The sequence below is a fragment of the Myotis nattereri genome (assembly GCF_964212035.1).
Source record: "Myotis nattereri genome assembly, chromosome: 9".
Lineage (NCBI taxonomy): Eukaryota > Metazoa > Chordata > Mammalia > Chiroptera > Vespertilionidae > Myotis > Myotis nattereri.
The window spans coordinates 17,386,029-17,407,684 of NC_138084.1; the positions used below are offsets into that span (position 1 = coordinate 17,386,029).

Consider the following 21,656-nt stretch of genomic DNA (forward strand, 5'->3'; position numbering starts at 1 on the left):
TGTCCGGGTTGTGGGTTCGATCCCCAGGGGCGGGGCGTGCAGGAGGGGCCAATCAATGATTCTCCCGAATCATTGCTGTTTCTATCTTCCCTCTCCCTTCCTCTCTGAAATCAATTAAAAATATATTCTTTTAAAAACCAGCAGCTAATGAAGACATGTGGAAAAACAAGAGGCTTGGAAGCTAGGAAACAGGTGTTTCAAGGGGAAAAGGCCCAGAGTCTGGCTCTACAAGAAAGCGAGGCCAAGGGCCAGAGCACCAAATGTGGAAAGAAGAAAAGGCTGGCTCCATGGAGGGCCTTCATCCTAGGGCTTCAGCACCACACCCTGAAAGCTCAGAGGTGGGGCAGGGAGTGGGGAGGGAGGAGTCTGGAGGGACCCATGGGAAGGCCTCTGAGGGCCTCGCCGTGACAACCGGATTGAGGCCACAGCTGTCTTGAGTTCCAGGCAGGAGTGTGGGGAAGGGGTTTCGTGCGAGCACCCCCACCCTTCCACTAAGAAGCGAGATAGGCAGGTGTCAGAGACCTGAAACCATCTTTTATTATGAATGTTAACCAGCAGGAGAGCAGGGGATGGTGTGGTGGGCGGCACCCTAGGCATAGTACTGCAAGTTGGCTTTCTTCTTGGCCTGCACCTCCAGGATGCCCTCCATGTAGTCCTCGTGGGTGAGCTCCGTGGCACCCCTGCGGAGTGCGATCATGCCCTGCACCCAGGACACACAGCTTCAGGGTGCCTCCCCGCACCCGAGGCCTGGCTCCCGGGGGCCAAAGCCTTCTCAGCCTCTTCCCCTCAGCAGTCCACAGGCCAAGTCACGCTGCCCTGTCCAGGGAGGGGGGCAGGAAGCACCCACCACCCACCTCACCCACCACTCACCGCCTCCACACACACAGCCTTGCACTGGGCCCCGTTGAAGTCATCTGTGCAGCGGGCCAGCTCCTCGTAGTTCACATCAGGACTGTGGGGGGACAGATGCCACGGGGTTCAGTCACCTCTGGGGACAGATGTGCTCCCACGCGGCCCCACCCCGTCAGCTCACACTGAGCTTCATTCTCTTCAAGGCACAAGCTGGGGGAAGCAGGCTAGACAAGGCGGTTTCTCTGCCTCGAGCTCCAGCCTTCTAGAAATCTGTACCGGAGACCCCAGGGACCTACTCAGGCTGAGGCGGGGGAGCAGGAGGGTGTGGAGATAAGGATGGCCACCTGCCCTCCCGAGTAGCACAGGCCGTGTCAGCATGCTGCTACCACTGAAAAATCTCACTTGCCGAGCACTGTGCTTGATGCTGCCACAACCCCATAAGGTTGGTGCCATTACCCCCAAGTCCCAGGTAAGAAAGCTGAGGCTTAGAGAGGTTATGTCACCCGCTGAAGGTCACAGAGATCCAAACCTAGGTCCTCCGGGCCCCTGGCTGGGTCCCCCTGGGCCGTGTTGGGCTGTGCCCATGTGCTGAGGTCAGCGAGGCCGGGAAACGGAGGCCCTCTGGCCTGCAGACCTCCTATCGTGGGGGAGGAGGAGTCTAAGGAGCAGAGCTGCACAGTTGGGAGTCCTGGCCCCTGCAAGGCTACCTCAGGCACGGGGAGAAGTGAGGTTAGAAGACGACAGAAAGGTGCTGTGCTGAACGGGCTGGGAAAGGAAGGGGCGGGCGGAGGCCCGGGAGGCCGGCACGAAGCGCCTGCTCCTGCTGTCTGTGCTCACCTGACGTTCATCTTCCGGGAGTGGATCTGCATGATTCTGGCCCGGGCCTCCTCGTTGGGCATCGGGAACTCAATCTTTCGGTCCAGGCGGCCGGAGCGGAGCAGGGCAGGGTCCAGGATGTCCACCCTGTTGGTGGCTGCAATTACCTGAACAAGGAAAGAAGCAGCAACTTGAACTGAGGAGAAAGGGGTTCAGACTGGCAGCAGTCATGGCCACAACAGGCAGAAAGACAGCCCAGGGTCCCGGTGAAAGGGCAGGGGATGTTCAAGACAGACCCCAATTCCTACTGTGGCTGCCATAGCGAGGTAACCGGGAAGGTACCCTGGCCTCTAAGCCCCATGTTTTTCACCTTCGACAATACACACCTTGACCTGGGTGTTGGGCTGAAACCCGTCCAGCTGGTTGAGAAGCTCCAGCATCGTCCTCTGCACCTCCCGGTCCCCGGCCTTCTCGCTGTCAAAGCTGAGGCCCGTAGGAGGCCCAAGACACTGGTGAGGCCACTGCTTGGGCAGAGCCCTCCCCTCCCTCCTCTCCACCCACCAGAAGCTGAACCCAACCCATCCAGGGCGGGAAATGTCTCACTCAACTTGGGGCCCCCGGCCAGGGGCTAGCACAGAAAGGTGTGTAACTGTGGACTGCAGCATTCAGAGACTGGGGAGGCTCAGGGACCAGGTGGGGAGCTGAGGGTAAAACCACCCACTGCCTGGGCCAGCGCCTGATGAACATGCCACTGCAAACTGCGCTAAGCTTAGACAGACGGGACCCAGCCCAGACTGGAGCGTAAGGGGAACCGAGGCAGGATCCCTGAGGAAGTGTCCCTCAGCTGAGACCTACAGGCTGAAAACACATCAGCTGGGCAACCAATCACTGAAGAAGAGGGACAAGGAAGAGCACGTTCCAGAGAGGAAACAGCAGATGCACAATCTCTCGCTGCAGAGCCAGAGTGGGCCTGCAAGCCCGGGGGGCTCTGGGAAGTTCAGAGGGGGAGGCAGGGGCAGAACCAGCATGAGGCCGGAGGGGAGCAGGGACAACCACTGAGGGGGCCTTGCAGGTCATGGAACGCCCAGGCACTTAGCCCAAGCAGCAATGGGGGAGGCCCAGGAAGGGTTTTAAGTAGAATCCGTGTGTGTGAGGGGCCGTGGGTGCATGATTGAAGTGACAAGGTTTTTGTAGGGAACACGCAGCCAGCTGTGAAAATGGATGGTCAGGGGAACAGGCAGGAAGCAGGGAAGCTCGTTAGAAAAGAATTTAGGAAGCAGAACACAAAAGTAAAGCTGCCATCACCCAGGGAAAGGGACATGGTGGGATAGTAGGAATTTAGAACAATCTCCTTGATGGGACCCAGCACCCCCTTACCGCTTGGTGCCGATGGCATCCAGCTCATCAATAAAGATGATGGATGGAGCTTTCTCCTTGGCAAGGGCAAAGGCATCCCGGACCAGCTTGGCACCATCCCCGATGAACATCTGCACCAGCTGAGGGCCAGCCAGCTTCAGGAAGGTGGCCTGGGTGGGGTGGGAATGGGGTTGGCGCCATCAGGCCAAAAGCACCATGACAGGTCCCCTAGGGCCCTCGTGCTCAGCCTGCCCATCTCTCTCCATCCTCCCAAAGCACTCACCTTGGTCTGTGCAGCACAGGCCCGGGCCAGCAGCGTCTTCCCCGTCCCTGGGGGCCCGTACATCAGCACCCCCTTTGGAGGTTGGATCCCCAAGTTCTCAAACTTCTCCTTGTGGTTCATTGGCAGGACAATGGCCTCCACCAGCTGCCAGGAAGAAGTCCTGGGTGAGGAGAGGGAAGCCCTGAGGGCTCCTACAGCCCAACCTTTAATGCTTTCGACCCCAATCTGTAACCCTCCTGTTCCAGTTCAGGGACACTGCCCTCCCCTTCCCCCCTATCAAGAGAGCACAGAACCTCGCTCCCATCAAGGCTGACTATGGTCTCTCCAGCAACAGCAGAACATGGAGGAAACACTGAGCCTGAGTTCCAGGCCTTAACCTCCCATGACCCTAACCAAATCATTCACTCTCTCTGGATCTCAGCCCCCCGAACGGTCACACGGCATCCTTCTTGCCTCCCTGGATGCTATGAGGATAAGAGGCACATTAGGGGAAGTGCCCTGGTCAATGAGGCAGAGACACACAAAAGGCTGGCGAGCTGCTAGTAGCTGACACTCCTCCCTCACCTCCTGAATCTGCTTGTCCAAGCCCCCGATGTCACTGTATTGTTCTGTGGGCCTCTCGTCCACCTCCATGGCCTTCACCCGTGAGTCGTACTCTGTGGGTAGAGTCTCCAGGATCAAATAGGAGTCTTTGTTCACACCCTGGAGACACAGCACAGCCTTCAGATTTGTCCCAGCTCAAGGCCTAATTAATTGGCTGGGTGACAGGTATCTGAAGAGTGAAAAGAATGACACAGAACTGGCCAACACAAGATTCGCAGAGCGGACGGACAGGGTCTGACTCTTCGGGCTGCTCTGCTGGGAGACCCCGGGCCAGCAGTGGCCTGGGCCTGGGGCAGGGCTCAGCTGCTCAGTGGGAGATTCACTAGAAAAGCTCTGCCTGGGCTCAGGGACACCACTCACCACCAGGTCTCCCGGCTTCAGTTTCTCAGCATCCACCAACCCAATCACAGGCAGGAAGTATGTCTGTGAGAAAAACCCAGAAGCGGCCTCCGTGACTGCCCTCAGGAAGGCTCCCTGGTCCTCTCCCACACCCGCCCCTCACCCTCCTCCGTTCTCTCCCGGTGAGCCAGCCTCACCTGTCGTGTGGAGGTTTTGATCACGGCACACTTGCCCTTCCTCTGGGAGTCCAGGTCAATGTTGGCACCGTCCTCCTCTTGGTCATTGGGATCAACGTCCAAAAGCTGGGAGGGGGAAGAGCTTAGATGACGAGGCCGGGCTCAGCCCACTGAACTCCCCAGAGCCGGTGCTTCCTGGGCTGAGGCAGGCCCAACGCCAGCAGGGCTGACCATCCCTACCTCGCTCCTCACTGGCCCTGAGCTCAGCAAGTGCAGTGGATAAACCATGGGATTGATAAGACCTCTTGTTTAGAGCAGCGGTTCTCAGCCTGTGGGTCATGACCCCTTTGGGGGTCGAACGACCCTTTCACAGGGGTCGCCTGAGACCATCGGAAAACACGTATGTAATTACATATTGTTTTTGTGGTTAATCACTGTGCTTTAATTATGTTCAATGTGTAACAATGAAATTGGGGGTCACCACAACATGAGGAACTGTATTAAAGGGCCGCGGCATTAGGACGGTGGAGAACCACTGGTTTAGATGATGCTTCTCTGCACAAAGCTCACCTACCCCCAAGGAAAAGTGACCAGTAGAACGTTAGACATGGGAGGCATCTGAGGCCTTTTCCAGCCCTAGACATGCACCGAGACATGCACACTAGGAAGGGGACCCTCAGAAGGGGACCCCAACATGCAATCTGGGCCTCAAAACTTCACCCCCCCTTTCCCCAGTGGCCCATCACAGGCCGTCTCCAGGCCGCTCGAACCCCTCTCTTCCCCTCCACATACACACACACCTCGATGACGTTGGAGACAAGGTAGGGCAGGGTCTTGTTCACTTTGATCTTCTCACTGTTCTCTTTGATCTTGTCCTTCATGGCCTGGAGTTCGTGGGTCACGCGTAACACTTCGCTCTTCATAATCTGGGGTGAAGACAAGTGGAAGCAAATGCTGGGCCTTGGCTGTTTATCGCAAGGCCTTGCAAGGAGTGAAGTCATGGCCGGGGACCCTCCCGCGCCGGCTCCCGCGGCTCTTAGGCTCCCTGAGCGCCCAGCCCGCGGCCGACCTCCTGGTGAAGGCGGGAAAGCATAGGGCCTCGGGTCAAAGAGAAGTTTTAGGTTCCGCCCTTTCATTAAGGGCTGGGTGGCTCACAATAAAAACCTTCCGGGCCTCCGTCTCCTCTCTGTAAAATGACGACTTCCTGAAAGAAGGATTTTCGAGAGGAATACGGAAAGGCCTCGTGGGGAATGGCCGTCCGATTCCTACCTCCAGGCCTGGGCTCCCAACATCCTGTCCCTCTCTGGTCCCTCTTAAGGCTTAGTTTTCTTTTCTCTTTTTGTGGCCCAAGGAGGAAACAGGGTCCCCATGCTCCCCCCACCCCCGCCCCCAGGGAGGCAGCGGGGACCCCGGGCCTGCCCTGGACGCCCACCTTGATTTCACTGTCCAGCAGCCGTGTCCGCTGGATAATCTCTTCTGTGGACATCTTGAGCACCTCTTCCCCGACTCCATCTTGCTGTTAAAAAAAAAAAAATTTGTTTTAATTAAAGCGGCTCGTGCCCGCCTTCTCCAAGCCCACTCGGCCTCAGTTTCCCCGTCCATAGGACTAGAACGAAGGAATCAGGATCCTTGCCCACATCCCCAGCGGCCCCGACCCTGGGACCGGGCCAGACCTCGACCCCCGAGCATCTCCTCCCCTCCCGCCAAGGTGGTCTCCCCGCGGGCCCGGCTCTAGGACCCCCGGCTGCCCCACAGCGGACCTCAGCCTCGTCCCACACGGTCGCCATCTTCTCCTGCCGAGTCACTGAACTCTCGAGTTCCGGCAGCAGATTCGTTTCCTGGAGGAAAAGATCGAAGATCGGACTGGGCAGGAGCCGTGGCAGAAAATTAGTACTATCTTTCTTAACACCAGCCGTGGACTAGTAGCAGACCTCTTTCTTCAGGTCCTGACTCTAGCCGATTTATCTCCAGCCGCGAATCTGCTTCTCGGGTTCAAAAGACCACGCCGGGCCACAGGAGCCACCCCCTGTCTCCTGAGAAGTTCCCGCCCTCGTCCTGTTTGTACCGTGCTATTGGCCGACGCGTGCAGCGGGCGGGGCCTGGATGTATAACCGGAAGGGGCGGGAGAAAGGACGATGGCCGCAAAGCCCCTTGGGAAATGTAGTCTTATTTTGGCCCATAACTGAAGGGGCGCTTTGGAAGGAGTGATTCAACCTCAGAGTATGGCCCAGTTAGGAATTAGGGGATTTGCACAACGGCCCCTCCTCCCAAACTATAAACAACATACGCCAGCCGTGTGCAAAGGGCGAAAAAAAAAAGGGGGGGGGATAACACCTCAGGCAGCATTTTTAAGAGAGATTCCTTAACCAGTTTTAAAGAATGATCACTGCTGCTACTAGCTTCAGAGCAGGAGCCACAGCACTGCCCCTGTGGGAAGAGCTCAGTTGGCAATGAGCCTCTACAATTAAAACAGTAAACATCACGTCTGTAATCGTTTCTTTTCATCTCACTGAGTAAGACAGGTCTCTTTGGATCAAATGAGACTCATTTGTTGCACCTGTGTCCTCTGTTCTGCATTAGGACTTCAACATATGCACTTTGGGGAACACAATTCGATCCATAACATCTTTCTAATAGATCTCTTTATGTATGTGTGTGTGTGTGTGTGCATTGATTGATTTCAGAGAGGGAGGGAGAGGGAGAGAGAGAAACATCAATGATGAGAGAGAATCATTGATCAGCTGTCTCCTGCACACTTACACTGGGGATCCAGCCCGAAACCCAGGCATGTGCCCTGATTGGGAATTGAACTGTGACCTCCTGGTTCATAGGTTGATGCTCAACCACTGCGCCATGCCAGCTGGGCCCTAACAGACTTTCTATGTTGCTTGATTATCATTACTGTCTATTGCATCCTCCCACCCACCCCTGCATGCCAGCAGCTCCCCCCGCAGAGATCTTTGTCTCTGGCTCACCGGCATCCCAAGAACCTGGAGGGGCAGCTGGGGGCACTCACACACATGTGCGGAGGGACGCTTGTGCCTGAGGACGCTCACATGGGCAGGGAAGTCAGAATCGCTGGGACCACGTACAAACGGTTTATTTTTCTATAAAGAACAAAGTACAAAGAGGTGGGCGATGACAGTGGGGCCTTGAGGAGCAGTCGTTGGCAGGCCTCAGACCCTGGTGGAGGCCCAAGGAGGCCTGGTGGTTGCTCTGGGAGTAAACAGGTGTCCAAAACATGGCCAGTCAGGGGTGGAGGAGCCGAGCAGGTGAGGTGACGAGTGCTGACGATGTCACACAAAGCCAGGCTTCATGGAAGAGCGGCGGCAGTTGGGGCAGCTCCGGGTCCCATTGTTCTGCAGGCACCTTGGGAGGCAAAGGGCTCTGTGCACTCACTGAGCCCTTCCTTCCATCCTGGGCCAGGGCCTCTCTCTCCTACCCTCTCCTCTGCAGGGGCTTGGAAGGTGTCAGGGGAAGAGGATGGCCCTCAGTTCCCTGCCTGCAGCCCTGCTTGCCCATTGCCCTGGCCCGGAAGGGGTCACTTCCAGGTGTCTGAATGCCATGACCTTTCAGAGGCCTCTCGGGATTCTCTTTGGGGAGAATGATTGTAAGAATGGGAGGATCCAATGGGTTAATACATGGGAAGCTTTTAGGAACACCTGGGACCCAGAAAGCACTATGTAAATGTCTGCTGTTAGTATTACTATTGTGATTAGAACCTAGAGCACCCCAAAGAGGCCCGCGTGCCCCCTTTCCCGGCCAGCGGGAGCCCTCACCGGAGGTGGAAGATGTGGGAGCAGGGCAGGGCCTGCAGCCGGCTGTTCTTCTCGCCTATGGACTCCCCGCACAGGCCGCAGTAGAGCTCCGTCTCCTCCACGCACTCGTGGAAGCGCACGACGTGGGCGCGCAGCTCCCGCTGCAGCCCCTTGCTGCGGTAGATGCTCTCGCTCAGGCAGTGCAGCTTCAGCTGGCTCAGCTGGGCCCGTGGGGACAGGAGTGCGGGCGGAGGGGACGAGACCAGGTCAGTGTTGGTGAGCAGCTGTCCCGCCTCCCCTTGCCCAGCCCGAGAAGCTGTCCTGAAGTCAGGCCGTACAGGGTCCAGTCCTGGGCACGTTCCTGCCTGGCTGATGGACCTAGAAAAAACGTCCTGCCCTCTCTGGGCCTTGGTTTCCCCTCATGCAGAATTAGGGGGTGGTGAGGTCAGTGGTCTTCACCCCTAGAACCAGCTGGGACCCCACGTTTCTGAAGGGTTTAATTGACCGAACCTGTTGCATCGACTCCATAATTGTTTTCCTGTTCTCATTGGTTAAATACACACAGCAACTTGCTAGCATTTCTGATCAGACCAAGATACTCGGGTACACCCGAGTGGCTACAAACAAGCATTTTGGGACTATGACCCACCTCCGGAGAAATGCACATCTTTTAGAAGACTGTGAGAAACGCTGAGCCTGTTTTCACTGTATAGATGTTTGGATACAAATATTGAATTTAGAGAGGCCATATATCTGGGCAGTGTAGACAGGCCAGTTGCCAGGTAGTAGGATCTTGAGCACCCCTGTGAGCCTCGCCTTTCTATCTGTAAAATGAGGCTCACCTTACCCACCTTTGCAGAGAGACAGCGAGGACTGGAAGCGATACCTACAAGAGCCCTGGGATGCCCATCTCTCAGCGAGTGGAGGCCATATTAGGAGTTTTGATGACCATCAAGAAAGTTCTGAGGAATTCTGCTACCCTCGGAACTGCAGAATTCTCGCCCAGCCCTTTGCAGGGCTCTCTGGGTGAAAGAGAGACAGCCGGGGTCTGGGGATGGCTGGGGCAACTCCTGGAGACCAGGAAGGGCTCGGGGTATGAGCGGGCTCGGGGGCCCTCTCCTCCCACCCACTATCCCACCTGGGCTCTTGGCTCCAGCCCCAGAGACGGAATCAGGTCTGACCTTGTTGCCCACCTCCTCGGCCAGGTCCTGGGCTCTCTCGATGGCATCCAGGGCCTGGAAGGCAAGCACCGCTCTGAGCACAGAGCTGTCTGACTGAGGCCTTGGCTCACAGGCAAGAAAGCGGGTAGGGAGAGGTGGGCATGGGGAGGGTGCCGTGGCTGGGCAGCCGCCCTGTGTGTGAAGGTAGCAGGAGGAGACTGGGGTGACGCTGCAAGAGCTCTGTGGGTGCTGCCTCCTGCTTCAGTTTACTCAGATGCAGAAGGGGGAAACATTTCTGTCTGGTGGGGTGTTGTGCAGGCACGGGAAGCAGTTACAGTATTCTGAGTTCACACCCCAGCTCTGGCCCTTTACTAGCTTAGCTGTGTGACTGGGCAACACGTGGGCCTTCTCTGAGCCTGGAAAACGGCCTGGGTGCCTAGATCGGGGGAAAGCTGACGGTAGACAACGTGTGTGAAAGTCCTGCAGAGGACCAGACCCACAGATTGTTGGCTGGGAGCCCTGGGAGAGCTGGGGGCCATCGGGCCGGGCCTACCCTCACCTTGTCCAGCGCCTTCCGGGCCACCCAGCATTTGGCCACACCCAGCAGCACCTGCACCTGCCCCAGGCGGTTGCCGATCTCGGTCATGATGCTCATGGCGGAGTCGTACCTGGGGAAGGCTGTCTGCACAGCCAGGTGGGGGTGGGGTCAGGCTGGGCCAGGCCTGCCCCCCCTGCCCCACATCCTGGTGACCTCACCTCCAGGTCCCCGCGGCTCCGGTGGATGTCAGCAAAGCAGAGCAGGCAGAGGGCCTGCAGTGGCCGGTCCCCGTGCTGCAGGGCGATCTTCATCGACTCCTGTGAGGGAGGCCGGTCGCTCAGGGCTGTTTGTCTGCCCCCACCACTGGGGCGCCCAGGGATCACCAACATCCTCAGAGCCCTACACACCAATCACGGTTCTGGGGCCCCACACACCGAGGCAGTGGGGCCTCGCAGCACCCCGCAAAGTGGAAACTGAGGCTCAGAGAGCAGAAGTGACTCCATCAGGCCACCTGGCTAGGAAGAGGCAAAGCTGGGATTTGAACCCAGGTCGGTGGAACTTCAGAGATGGCTCTCTTCCAACTTAAAGTGTCCCCCAGAGGATGGGGGGGGCACAGGGAAGCCCCCCACCCTGAGAATGGACTGGAAGGAGTGAGGTGGGGACGGGAGAAGCATGCAGCCTCAGGGCTCAGCTATGGAAAGGCTGGAGCAGGAGCAAGACATGGGGCTTCTGTGGGCTGATCTGGAAGGAGGAGACCCACCTGCTCTGGGCCCCAGACCCTGGCCCACACCACCCCCTGCCCGCTCCCCTGCTGCCCCACCTCACAACACTCCATGGCACTGCCCAGGTGGCCCAGCAGGCGATACGCCACAGCCATGTGGTACTGGCTCATGGCCCGGTACTTGAGGCTCCAGCCTTTGCCATAGTCATTGACGAGCTCTGCGGCCTTGCAGGGGAAGAACAGAGCTTTCTCGTAGTCCTGCAGGGACACAGGGCGGGGTGGGGTGAGGGGGCACGCCGAGTGTCAGGAGCTGCCCCTAAGCTGAAGGCTGTAGGCCCTGGCTTCTCTGGCTGTCAGGGGCCCACAGGCCTCGTGGGGTGTTCATTCATCCTTTCTGGAATCCAGGGAAAGGGCTGACCAGGCAGGGGCAACAGCCAGTGGGAAGGTGTGGGTTCCATGAACACAGGGATTTGCACCTGGTGTGCTGATGTTGGATTATAACCCATTGCTCGGTTCTTGGCATTTAGTAGATGTACAATAAATATTTGTTGAATGGCCCTAACCGGTTTGGCTCAGTGGATAGAGCATCGGACTGTGGACTGAAGGGTCCCGGGTTCAATTCCGATCAAGGACCCATGCCTGGGTTGCAGGCTCAATCCCGAGTGGGGGGCGTGCGGGAAGCAGCCAATCAATGATTCTCTCTCATCATTGGTGTTTCTATGTCTCTCTCCCTGTCCATTCCTCTCTGAAATCAATAAAAATATTTTAAATCTCTATATTTGTTAAATGAATGAATGAGTGAGTGAGAAGGCAAGAAAATACAGCTGGCTTCTCTTCTCACCCAGCCCCTGGGGTCCCTCAGCTTCAGAGACACACAGAAGGGGGGAGGGGCTCTGGTGTCCTCCCCACCCCCACCCAGCAGGCTGCCTCCTGGACCCAGCAGCAGCTGCTCCCTGAAGGTCCGTGACTGACTCACTGAGGAATGAAACATCGGGACTGCGGCAATGAAATCATTCTCTCATCCTTCCTTTCTCCTCAAACCTCCAAGCCCCTTTCTACCCGCCCAGGATGAGCCGACAACCTCGCCTCACTCGGTTTGGAAAACAGAAGAAAATCAGAGAGGAGCTCCGTTCACCGGCTTATCCATCAACCCCACCGACGGGCCCTCTGCTTCCCTCCTGCCGATGTGCCGGAGGGCTCCCCGCTCCAATCAGACGTGAGCCCCTCCTCGGGCTCGGGAACAAGTCCCATCAGCCTTTCTCGCCTCATTTAAAAGAAAAAAATAAAAGTCCAACAATCTTCTTTTGACTCACGTCTCCTTCAGCCACAGCCCCGTTTCCCTGTTCATCCTCATAGAAACCTATTTGCCCTTCCACCGAAGAGCCAACCGGCATCTCTAAGTTAATATGACCAACAGAACTCTCAATAACCCCTGCAGAAACCTGTTCCTAACATGTACTTTTAATTTGAAGTCATGTAAATGTTCTAGTTTCATAAAATTTTAATTAAAAAAAACACAAAACACGACACCCTAAAGACAGCCCTAGCCAGTTTGGCTCTGTGAATCCCGGGTTCGATTCCATTCAAGGGCACGTACCTCGGTTGCAGGGTCCTCCCAAGCCTGAACCCTGGGCGGGGTGTGTGCAGGAGGCAACCAATCGATGTGTTTCTCTCACATTGATATTTCTCTCTGTCTTTCCCTCTCTCTTTCACTTTCTCTAATAATCAATGGAAAAATATACTACTCAGGTGAGGAAAAAAACCAAAAACCCTAAAAACAGAAAATAGAAATAAGTCACCCTAAATGCATATCATATTATTATATTGTAATTAATTATGATAACTATAATTATTATCTATTCTATATATATAAAAGCCTAAGCAACTGTTACAACCAGTTGACTGGTCGCTATGATGCACACTGACCACCAGGGGGCAGATGCTCAATGCAGAAGCTGCCCCCTGGTGGTCAGTGTGCTCCCATAGCCAATCTCCTGCAGTCCCTCCCCCTGGCTGGCTGGCCCCAATTGGCCCTGTTCATGACTGGGCGACATGGCCCTGGTCATGAGCCAGGCAGAGGGACCCCACCTGTGCACAAATTTGTGCACCGGGCCTCTAGTCTATAGATAAAAGCCTAAGCAACCAGTCAACCAGTCAACTGGTAGCTATGATGCATACTGACCACCAGGGGGCAGGCACTCAATGCAGGAGCTACCCCATGGTGGTCAGTGCGCTCCCACAGAGGGAGCCCTGCTCAGCTGACCAACGGGCGCTGGGCTCATGGTTCCCGGTCCTGGCATTGGGACTCACTGGGCGTAAGCCCGCAGCTGCTTCTCACGCCACGCGAGGAGCGAGGCTGCTATGACAAGTGTCAGCTGCGTGGTCATGAGTGCACCGGTCACCCTAGGACAGGTGCGTAGAGACCGCAGCACAGTGGAGCGGCAGTGAGCCTACCGAGCAGCGGCGGCAGGCGCAGCGGGGCTGGGATGAGCGGAGTGGGACAGCACGGCGTCCGGCACGGCGTCCGGCCAGGGCACGGGCTCCTCCCTGGCCACCTGCCGCTTTGGGCACTGCTTTGTGCTGCATGGGATCGAAGCAGACAGCGGGCTGGAGCCGACGAGCTGGCAGGTAAGGCCAGGCTGTGACGGCGCAGAAATCCACTGATCCCCGCAGGCCAGGCCGAGGGACCCCACGAGGGCATGAATATGTGCACCAGGCCCCTAGTCGATATATATAAAAGCTGAAGTGACCATCTGACCGTTTGACCATCCGACCAGTAGCTATGACATGCAATGACCACCAGATGGCAGATGCTCAACGCAGGAGCTGCTGAGCTGCAGTGACTTGGCAGCTGCGATTCTTAGATGACGCACCTAGAACCAGAGAGGAGGGACCCCGATTCCAGGGTGCATCACCCGAGAACTGCCCTCTTGTAATCTGGGACCCCTCACAGGATGTCAAAGATCTGGTTTTGGCCCGATCCCCGGAGGCCAGGCCAAGGGACCCCACCAGTGCACAAATCCGTGCACCAGGTCTCTATCCTGGTGGTCAGTGTGCATCATAGCTCCAGTTGGATGGTTGAACAGTAGTCAGACAGTCACTTAGGCTTTTATATAAAGATTATTATAATAAATACGTTAATGTTACATATATATATATATATAAAATGTTATATATAACATAATGTAATATAATATGGTTGCACTATAATACATTTTATCGCATTATGCTACATTAGTATAACTACACAGAAAAAAAATTTTCAAATGAACTTACAACATATACTTGGACAGTTCATCCATAGTGGGATGTATTATAAAGATAAAAAAAGGAAAGAAATCTTAAATTTCCTTCAGCTTTTTTTTTTTTAAATAATATTGGTATTGTCTGTTGAAACTATTTTATGTATTTTGTAGGATAAAGTAAACACTTAATTGTGTTGTTAGAAACCAAGATTTTTAGTCTAAGAGAAAAGAGAATTGAGTTTAAAATAAGTTAGGGGTGCCCTAACCGGTTTGGCTCAGCGGATAGAGCCTGCAGACTCAAGGGTCCCAGGTTCAATTCCGGTCAAGGGCATGTACCTTGGTTGCGGGCACATCCCCAGTAGGGGGCGTGCAGGGGGCAGCTGATCGATGTTTCTTTCTCATCGATGTTTCTAACTCTCTATCCCTCTCCCCGCCTCTCTGTAAAAAATCAATAAAATATATTTTAAAAAAAATAAAATAAGTTAGGGAAAATCCAGAAACATTAGACTTGAACTGGAAGCATCACTAGAAAACACCCTGGCAACTGAAAAGGTTTAGAAGCAATGACAACCCAGCAGCCAGCACCCCGAGAGCCAACAGTTTGCCTTTAAATACCATTTTCTACTAAAAAGAACCCAAAGAAATGGCTGATTCCGGGTCTGAGATGAGGACTATAGAAAAGGAGCCTGGGGCAGTTTCCTGTGCCAGAAAGCAAAACGCTTTCCAAGACTAAATTAATCTCGTCCGAGGACACAGGCGCTTACTGAACGGGATTCCACGGACGAGAGCTGAGGTAATATGAACATCAAAAAGAACAATCATAGCGATCGACCGAAGAGCTCTGGATATGAGGAAAATCCACGCTTTCATAACGATACCCCGAGAAGAGGAAGCAACAAACCTGTCCGTGTGACCACGCAAGGCAGCCATCACCTCCACTCCTTACTCTGAAAAGTGGTAACTAAAGAAGGAAAAAGTGCTTATTCGGCCTTTCCTTCAGGAACGGTATTTCAAAGTAACCGCCTAGTCCCAAAAGATGAGGGAAAGGTCTTCCCTTTAGAAAGTTCTCAGCTCATAATTGTAGCAGGAATACGAGTACTTGGAAATGGCCATTTTATTAGAGTAAAAATGAATGGTTGATCCAGGCAACAAACAGCAACGGATGCTAAAACCATTACAGTAAATGTCACTGCAGAGCTGAATGCTCCCAGGCACCATGAAAGGAAAGACACAAGCCCTAAAACGGAGGGATCAGGCGGCCACCCCCTCAACCACCCGATAGGCTGTGATATGAAGAACACGGCGTGGACGAAAGGGGCCACGTCCTGAACCTGACACGCTCGGGGAGGCCTTACACGCTGAGACCTAAACTAGCCACAGAGGACGGCCTGAAATGAAAGCTTTTAAACGACACATCGTTTACAGTGGGTCGTCACGCCCAGGGCCAGCATCTTTCCTGACAAAGGTTAATCTTCACCTCAGCTGAGCCTGTCTATTGTCTTTTTGCATCTATGATAACAGACCTTGGGAATGTCAAAGTAATTTTCCTTTTTCCGGACCCCTCTCAGCACAGGCACCGCTCTAGGGAGACCGCAAACCCCCGCATGGTTACTGAGTCCATGGTTGACTGTTAACCATTCTATACCCATCTAGTAAAAGAAGTCTGCAATTTTACTTTTTACCCACTCCCAGAGGTTTCCCCTCTGCTTTCTCCCGCCTCCCTAACCTATCACCAATGGATTTCTTGTAACCTACATATGTCTCCTCTTTTGACCGGGATATATAAAATAAGGTGCAAAACTGCCATTCTCCAGAGCATTCTCTCAATCCCTTGACATTTTGCTTCCGGGCAATTGTCAACAGTTTGGCTCAAATAAACTCACAAAAACTCTCTATGGGTTTGAACGTTTCTGACGTTGACAACGGCATTGCTCATGTAACGTTCTTACCGAAGTGGGCCACCTACCTCTCTCCGCGTCCTTATTCACATTGCAGTTCACGGGGAGAAAAAGAGATAAGGGAACAATTACACGACTCCTTGAGGAAGCAATGAGACAATGAGATGGAACGTTCTACCAGGGAGTTAATCTGGCTTCTTCAATAAATGATGGGAAATAATGGAAGGGAGGGAATTTTCTACCCAAAGAGACTTAAGAGGCACACTAACCACTGCCACGTGTGGCTCCTGTTTCTGTTCCAGTCCAAAGGCACCGAGGGCACAGGCGTCTTTCCAGGATAAGCACAGAAATTTAAGATAAATAAAGTAGCTCATTATGGTGTGTGTGGTAATAGCTTCGTGATTATGTATGAAAGGGTCCTTATATAAGAAAATGTCCTCCCCCCTCTATCCCAAAGATGCATACTAAACTACTTTGGGGTAAAAATATCGTGATGTCTATCATTTTATATCATGACACTTCAGGGATTAAAAGTACAAATTAGCAGTTACAAAATAGTCACAGGAATGTAAATCACAGCACAGGGAATATAGTCAATAATACTGTAATAACTATAGATGGTGCCAGGTGGGTACTAGACTTTTCAGGGGGATCCCTTCGTAAGGTATGTAAATGCTGCACACCTGAAACTGATATAATATTAAATGTCAACTCTAACTGAAATTTTTAGCCCAGCGGGCATGGCTCAGTGGTTGAGCATCGACCTATGAAGCAGGAGGTCATGGTTCGATTCCCGGTCAAGGTACATGCCTGGGTTGCGTGCTCGATCCCCAGTAGGAAGCAACCAATCAGTGATTCTCATCATTGATGTTTCTATCTCTCTCTCCTTCTCCCTTCCTCTCTGAAGTCAATTGAAAAAATATTTTTTCAAATAAAAATTTTATTTTATTTTATTTTATTTTTTAAATATATTTTATTGATTTTATACAGAGAAGAAGGGAGAAGGATAGAGAGTTAGAAACAGCGATGAGAGAGAAACATCGATCAGCTGCCTCCTGCACACCCCCCACTGGGGATGTGCCCGCAATCAGGGTACATGCCCTTGACCGGAATCGAACCCGGGACCCTTGAGTCCGCAGGTCGACGCTCTATCCACTGAGCCAAACCGGTTCGGCTCAAATAAAAATTTTAGATGAAAATAGAAAAAATATGTAAATCAAGTAAGGCCAAATATTAAGAACTGTTAAATCTAAGTTGGTATATGGAAATTCATTACATTATTCTCTTGACTTTCCTGTATGGTTAATTTTCTTCATAATAAAGAAAGGCTTGAGAACACCCCTATTCCTCTCCAATCCTATTGCATCTCACTGGGTGGCTTCCCTGTCCATCTAGCTGCTGAAAACAAAATCCTCAGTGTCATTCTGGACGACTCGTTTCCTCATGACCCAGCTCTGAACGCTCTGCACACTCCCTGACCCTGAGATTTACTGAGCATCTACTATGCGCCAGGCACTGACATCTGCCAAGTGCAGCCTGGCTGCCAGAGAAAGAACAACTGCTCAGGACCAGAAGCCTGCGGTCACTGGTCCCATCAGTTCATTCACAGTCTGCCTTCTCCCTCCCCTGACCCTCTGACCCCACCTCCTTTCTCCTTCTCCCCTGCCCGGCCTCCATCCTGCCTGGAACATGCCAGGTCTGCTCCCCCCTTCCGGGGCAGAGCTTTGCCTTAGCTGTGCCATCTTTTCCACTCGTTCCCAGGTTTCTGCATGGCTCGCACTCTCATCTCCTTCAAGTCATGGGCACCACGTCTGTGAGTCTTGCAACGTCCAATTGTTTGACGTTGCAGCATCTCTGACCCCTTTCTCTGCTTTCCTTCTTCCTCGGAAGCACTTTCTAGCATGCTGTGTAGTTTACTTACTCACTGTGTTCATCCTCTTTCTCCCCCCAACTAGAGGGCAAGCTTCAGGAGGCCAGGGACTTGGCTATTGCTGGCACTGCTGCACCCCGGGCCAACAGTGCCTGGGATACAGTAAATGCTCAATAAATATATGATGAATGAATCCTTACTCTCCCTCATTATATAGATACTAGAGGCCCGATGCATGAAAATCGTGCAAGAGTAGGCCTCCGTCCCCGCTCTCGCACCTGGGATCCCCTGCGGCCGCTGGCAGGCACCTGGGACCCAGGCTTCTCTCACAGCCCTGGCTTTGCCCGGAAGGATGGAAGGATGTCTGGAAGGACGTCTGGTCTAATTAGCATATTATGCTTTTATTAGTATAGATACCTACCAAGGTTCAGAAAGGAGAAGGCCGTGTCCAGGCTCACACAGGAAGTGCGTGGCAGGGCTGTTTCACAGCCCCTCCTCACCCAGGAGCCTCCCGTTCCCCCAGAGAATCAGACAGATCAAGGGTTGATTTCCGGCTCTGCCCTTCCTGACCCAGTCTTTACCTTCCTGGGTAAGGGTCACCCCTCTCGGACTCTCGTCCACCTCGTCCCTACCTAAACGAAAGGACTGAACGAGGTAACGCAGGGGAGCCTGAGCCCGCCGCGGCCCTCCCCCGGCCCAGCCCACCTTGACCTGGGCGTAGAAGCTGCCCAGGCTGCAGCAGACGCGGCACTCGAGCATGGTGTCGTCGTTGTTGTGGGCGTAGCGCAGGGCCTTCTCGAAGCTCTCCAGGGCCTTCTGGAAGAGGCTGAGGCCCAGGAAGGCGTTGCCCATGCTCAGGCTGACCTGGCCTCCGAGCTGGGCGCCCGCCCTGGTGCCAGGCAGGCCGAGGCAGGTCTTGCAGTAGGAGATGGTCTTGTGAAACTCGCACAGCTTCTCGTTGCTGCGCGCCAGGTTCAGGTAGCTCTCCAGGAGGAAGTTGGCATCCTCCAGCGACCGCGCGGTGTCGATCTGCACCACAGCGAACTGCCACAGGGCGGGTGGGCACTGGCCGTCAGCCTCTGCCCACCAAGCCTCACAGCCCGAAGCTTTGGAGCCAGAGCGGACCGGAGCCTCAGCCCTGAGCCTCCACCTCCCAAGCGCAGCCCCAGAGCCCCGCCTTTCCTGCCCCAGCCTAGATCTCCAGCCCCACCACCCACCCAGCCCCAGCCTCAAACCTGGAGCCAGCACCCCCAGACTCAGGCTCAAACCCCACCAGGAAGGCTGGAACCTGGACTCCTGGCTCGAGAGTCCTAGCCCCTGCAGTTCAAAGCCACAGGCCCGAACCCCAAGCCAAGACGCAGCATCTAAGACCCAGGCCTCCGATGTGGGTTCAGAGCCCCAGTCCTCTGGCGGCTAGCTTGTGGGGCACAGGGAGGCCTGAGGAGCGGGAGCGGGGCCAGGAAGCCTGGGGCCATCAGCTCTGGACCCACCCTCCCTCGCCAGGGCCGGGCGCGCCCACCTTCAGCATCTCCTTGTAGCGGCCCATCTCCGAGTGGGCCGTGACCAGGCAGCCCAGGACGCGGAAGCGCCCCACGAGGTCCGAGCTCTTTTCCAGCAACTTCGTCCACACCTGCAGCGCCTTCTCTGTCTGGTTGGACTGGTACAGCTGGAGCCCCTTCTCGATCTGCTGCTTCGTCTGGTCCTGCCCCATCCCCGGAGCCCCGTGCCCCACCCGGGCGGACCTCGGTGGCTCCCTGCCTCTAGGCACTCATGGCGGGGGACCCCCAGTACCAGCCGCCCTCTGAGCCCCAGGAAGGGAAGCAGCTCCAGGCAGGAGTGGAGCAGGGCCTGATGGAGAACGGGTGCCGCTCTGGGAACAAAGCTGGTCCGGCCCCTTGTCTGCAGCTGTCCCTGCCAGTTGGAGACACGTGGCCATTAGGAATGTCAGCCGCAAGGTCACGCGGCCTCTGGGGCACCCGCCCCCGAACTGGGAGGTGGCCTCCCAGGGATACAGGCACCCTGCCCCCGGGGCAGCCCCTGGGTGTCTCTCCGGCACCTCTGACACTGGCCCTGACCCTCCTGGCAGGCCAGGCCCTCCTGCAGGCTTGCCACGGAGCCGCCTCCAGGCCTGGGGAGAGGACTGGGAGGCAGCAGGACTGAGACTGGGCACACAGGTGTGGGCGGCAGGGGCAGGGCACAGCCTCCCCCAGGGTTCGTTCCTGTGGTCTCCCGGGCACCAAGCTCACATACCCACATGAACCTGCCCACACCAGTCCCAACATCGTAACCCCAGCGAAGTCACTGTCCTCTCTGGGCCGCAGTACCTCACCTGTAAAATGAGGGCAACCAGAGGCTGATCAACCCTAACGCACAGGCAGCAGGGCCGTGGGTGACAGCATGGGCTCTGGAGCCAGGCTGCCAGGGTCGAAGTCTGACGCCACTGTGAGCTGTGTGGGCAGTGTGATCTGGGCAAGAGAGGTGGTACCCACGCCACTGGACTGTGAGAACTACATGGCGGACTAGCTGACCGGGACTTAGCACAGCGCCTGGCACACAGGAAACGCTCCAGGTGTCGACAAGCAAGAGGCCACCCCGAGCCCTGTCTGCTCCACGGCAAACTGCCCTCCAGGGACAGAGCTGACCCTGGAGGTTTATTTTTTTATTATACTTTTTTTTATTGATTCAGAGAGGAAGGGAGAGGGGGAGAGAGAGAAACGTCAATGATGAGAGAGAATCATTGATTGGCTGCCTCCTGCATGCAACCCAGGCTTGGACCCTTCAGTCCACAGTCCGACACTCTAGCCACTGAGCCAAACCAGCTGGGGCGACTCTGGGAGGTTCAGAAAGTTTCCCAGTTCCGATCCCAGTCCCCATGTGAAAGGGTCCCTGGTCAGGAGCTTTCATGCCAGACGTTGGGGAGGACAGAGTCTATGCAGGGAGCAGACACTTGGCGCGCAGGGGCACCTGGGGTTGAGAGAGGCCCTTGGTAACGGGGCCCCCGCCAACCGCCAGCACCCCATTTTCTCCTCCCTCTCTGCAAACCAGGCTTCTTCTCCCACCAAGGCCAAGTTCCCCCCTTCAGAGTTAAGATCGTGGTTTTCAGGATATTCACAATTCTGTGCGTTGATCGTCGCTAATTCCAGAACATTTTCATCACCCCAAAGAGAAGCCCCATATTCATTCACAGTCACTCCCCACTCCTCCGTGTTATGGGCTGAACTGTGCCCCTGAACCCACATTCTTTTTCTCTTTTTTTAAAATATATTTTTATTGATTTCAGAGAGGAAGGAAGAGGGAGAGAGAGAGAAACATCCATGATGAGAGAGAATCATGGATCGGCTGCCTCCTGCAGGTCCCCCACTGGGGATGGAGCCCACAGCCCAAGCATGTGCCCTTGACCAGAATCGAACCTGGGACCTTTCAGTTCGCAGACCGACGCTCTCTCCACTGAGCCAAACCGGCTAGGGCTGAACCCACATTCTTATGTTGAAGCCTTAACCCCCCAGTACATCAGAATGTGACTGATTTGGAAACACCGTCTTTGAAGAGGCAGAGTGAGGTCACTGGAGTGGGCCATCATCCGTGGGGCTAGTGTCCTGAGGAGAGACGAGGACAGTCACGTGAGGGGAAAGGGGAAAGACGGCCGTCTGCACCCAAGGAGAGCAGCCTTGGAGTGACGCCACCCCTTCCAGCACCTTCGTCGCTGACTCTGGCCTCCGGACTGAGAAATCAGCTCTTGTTGTCTAAGCGCCCCCATCTGCGGTGCTTTGTTATGGCAGCCTGAGTAGACTAACAACCTCGCAACCACAGTCTGCTGTCCATGCACTTGTCTGCTCTGGACAGTTCATATAAATGGGGCCCTGCCGTATGCGGCTTTTTCTGACTGGCTTCTCTCACTTGGCATAATGTTGTCAAGGTGCATCCATGCTGTCGCATGTATCAGTGCTTCATTCCTTTTTATGGCTCATCGTATTTTGTTCATTAGTCAACGGGCATTTGGGTTGTTTCACTTTTTGGCTGCTATGAATCATGATGCTGTAA

The 21,656-nt window shown here is 54.8% G+C and overlaps 2 protein-coding genes across 2 annotated transcripts; both read right to left on the reverse strand.

The window, feature by feature from the left end:
- Positions 1-514: 514 nt before the first annotated feature.
- Positions 515-6,241, reverse strand: PSMC3 (proteasome 26S subunit, ATPase 3). Its single transcript, XM_081098851.1, has 12 exons — positions 6,186-6,241; positions 5,858-5,941; positions 5,226-5,351; positions 4,447-4,551; positions 4,271-4,333; positions 3,872-4,009; positions 3,308-3,451; positions 3,046-3,194; positions 2,055-2,151; positions 1,690-1,835; positions 871-952; positions 515-700 (listed from the first exon to the last, which is right to left on the reverse strand). The coding sequence occupies exons 1-12, from the start codon at positions 6,210-6,212 to the stop codon at positions 590-592; spliced, it is 1,272 nt and encodes a 423-aa protein (XP_080954977.1). The 5' UTR covers positions 6,213-6,241; the 3' UTR covers positions 515-589.
- Positions 6,242-7,508: 1,267 nt separating this feature from the next.
- On the reverse strand, positions 7,509-19,326 carry RAPSN (receptor associated protein of the synapse; the record flags this gene model as incomplete). Its single annotated transcript, XM_081100393.1, has 8 exons — positions 7,509-7,794; positions 8,205-8,404; positions 9,365-9,418; positions 9,903-10,025; positions 10,100-10,198; positions 10,702-10,860; positions 18,321-18,659; positions 19,135-19,326. The coding sequence occupies 8 exons, from the start codon at positions 19,324-19,326 to the stop codon at positions 7,722-7,724; spliced, it is 1,239 nt and encodes a 412-aa protein (XP_080956519.1). The 3' UTR covers positions 7,509-7,721.
- Positions 19,327-21,656: the final 2,330 nt, after the last annotated feature.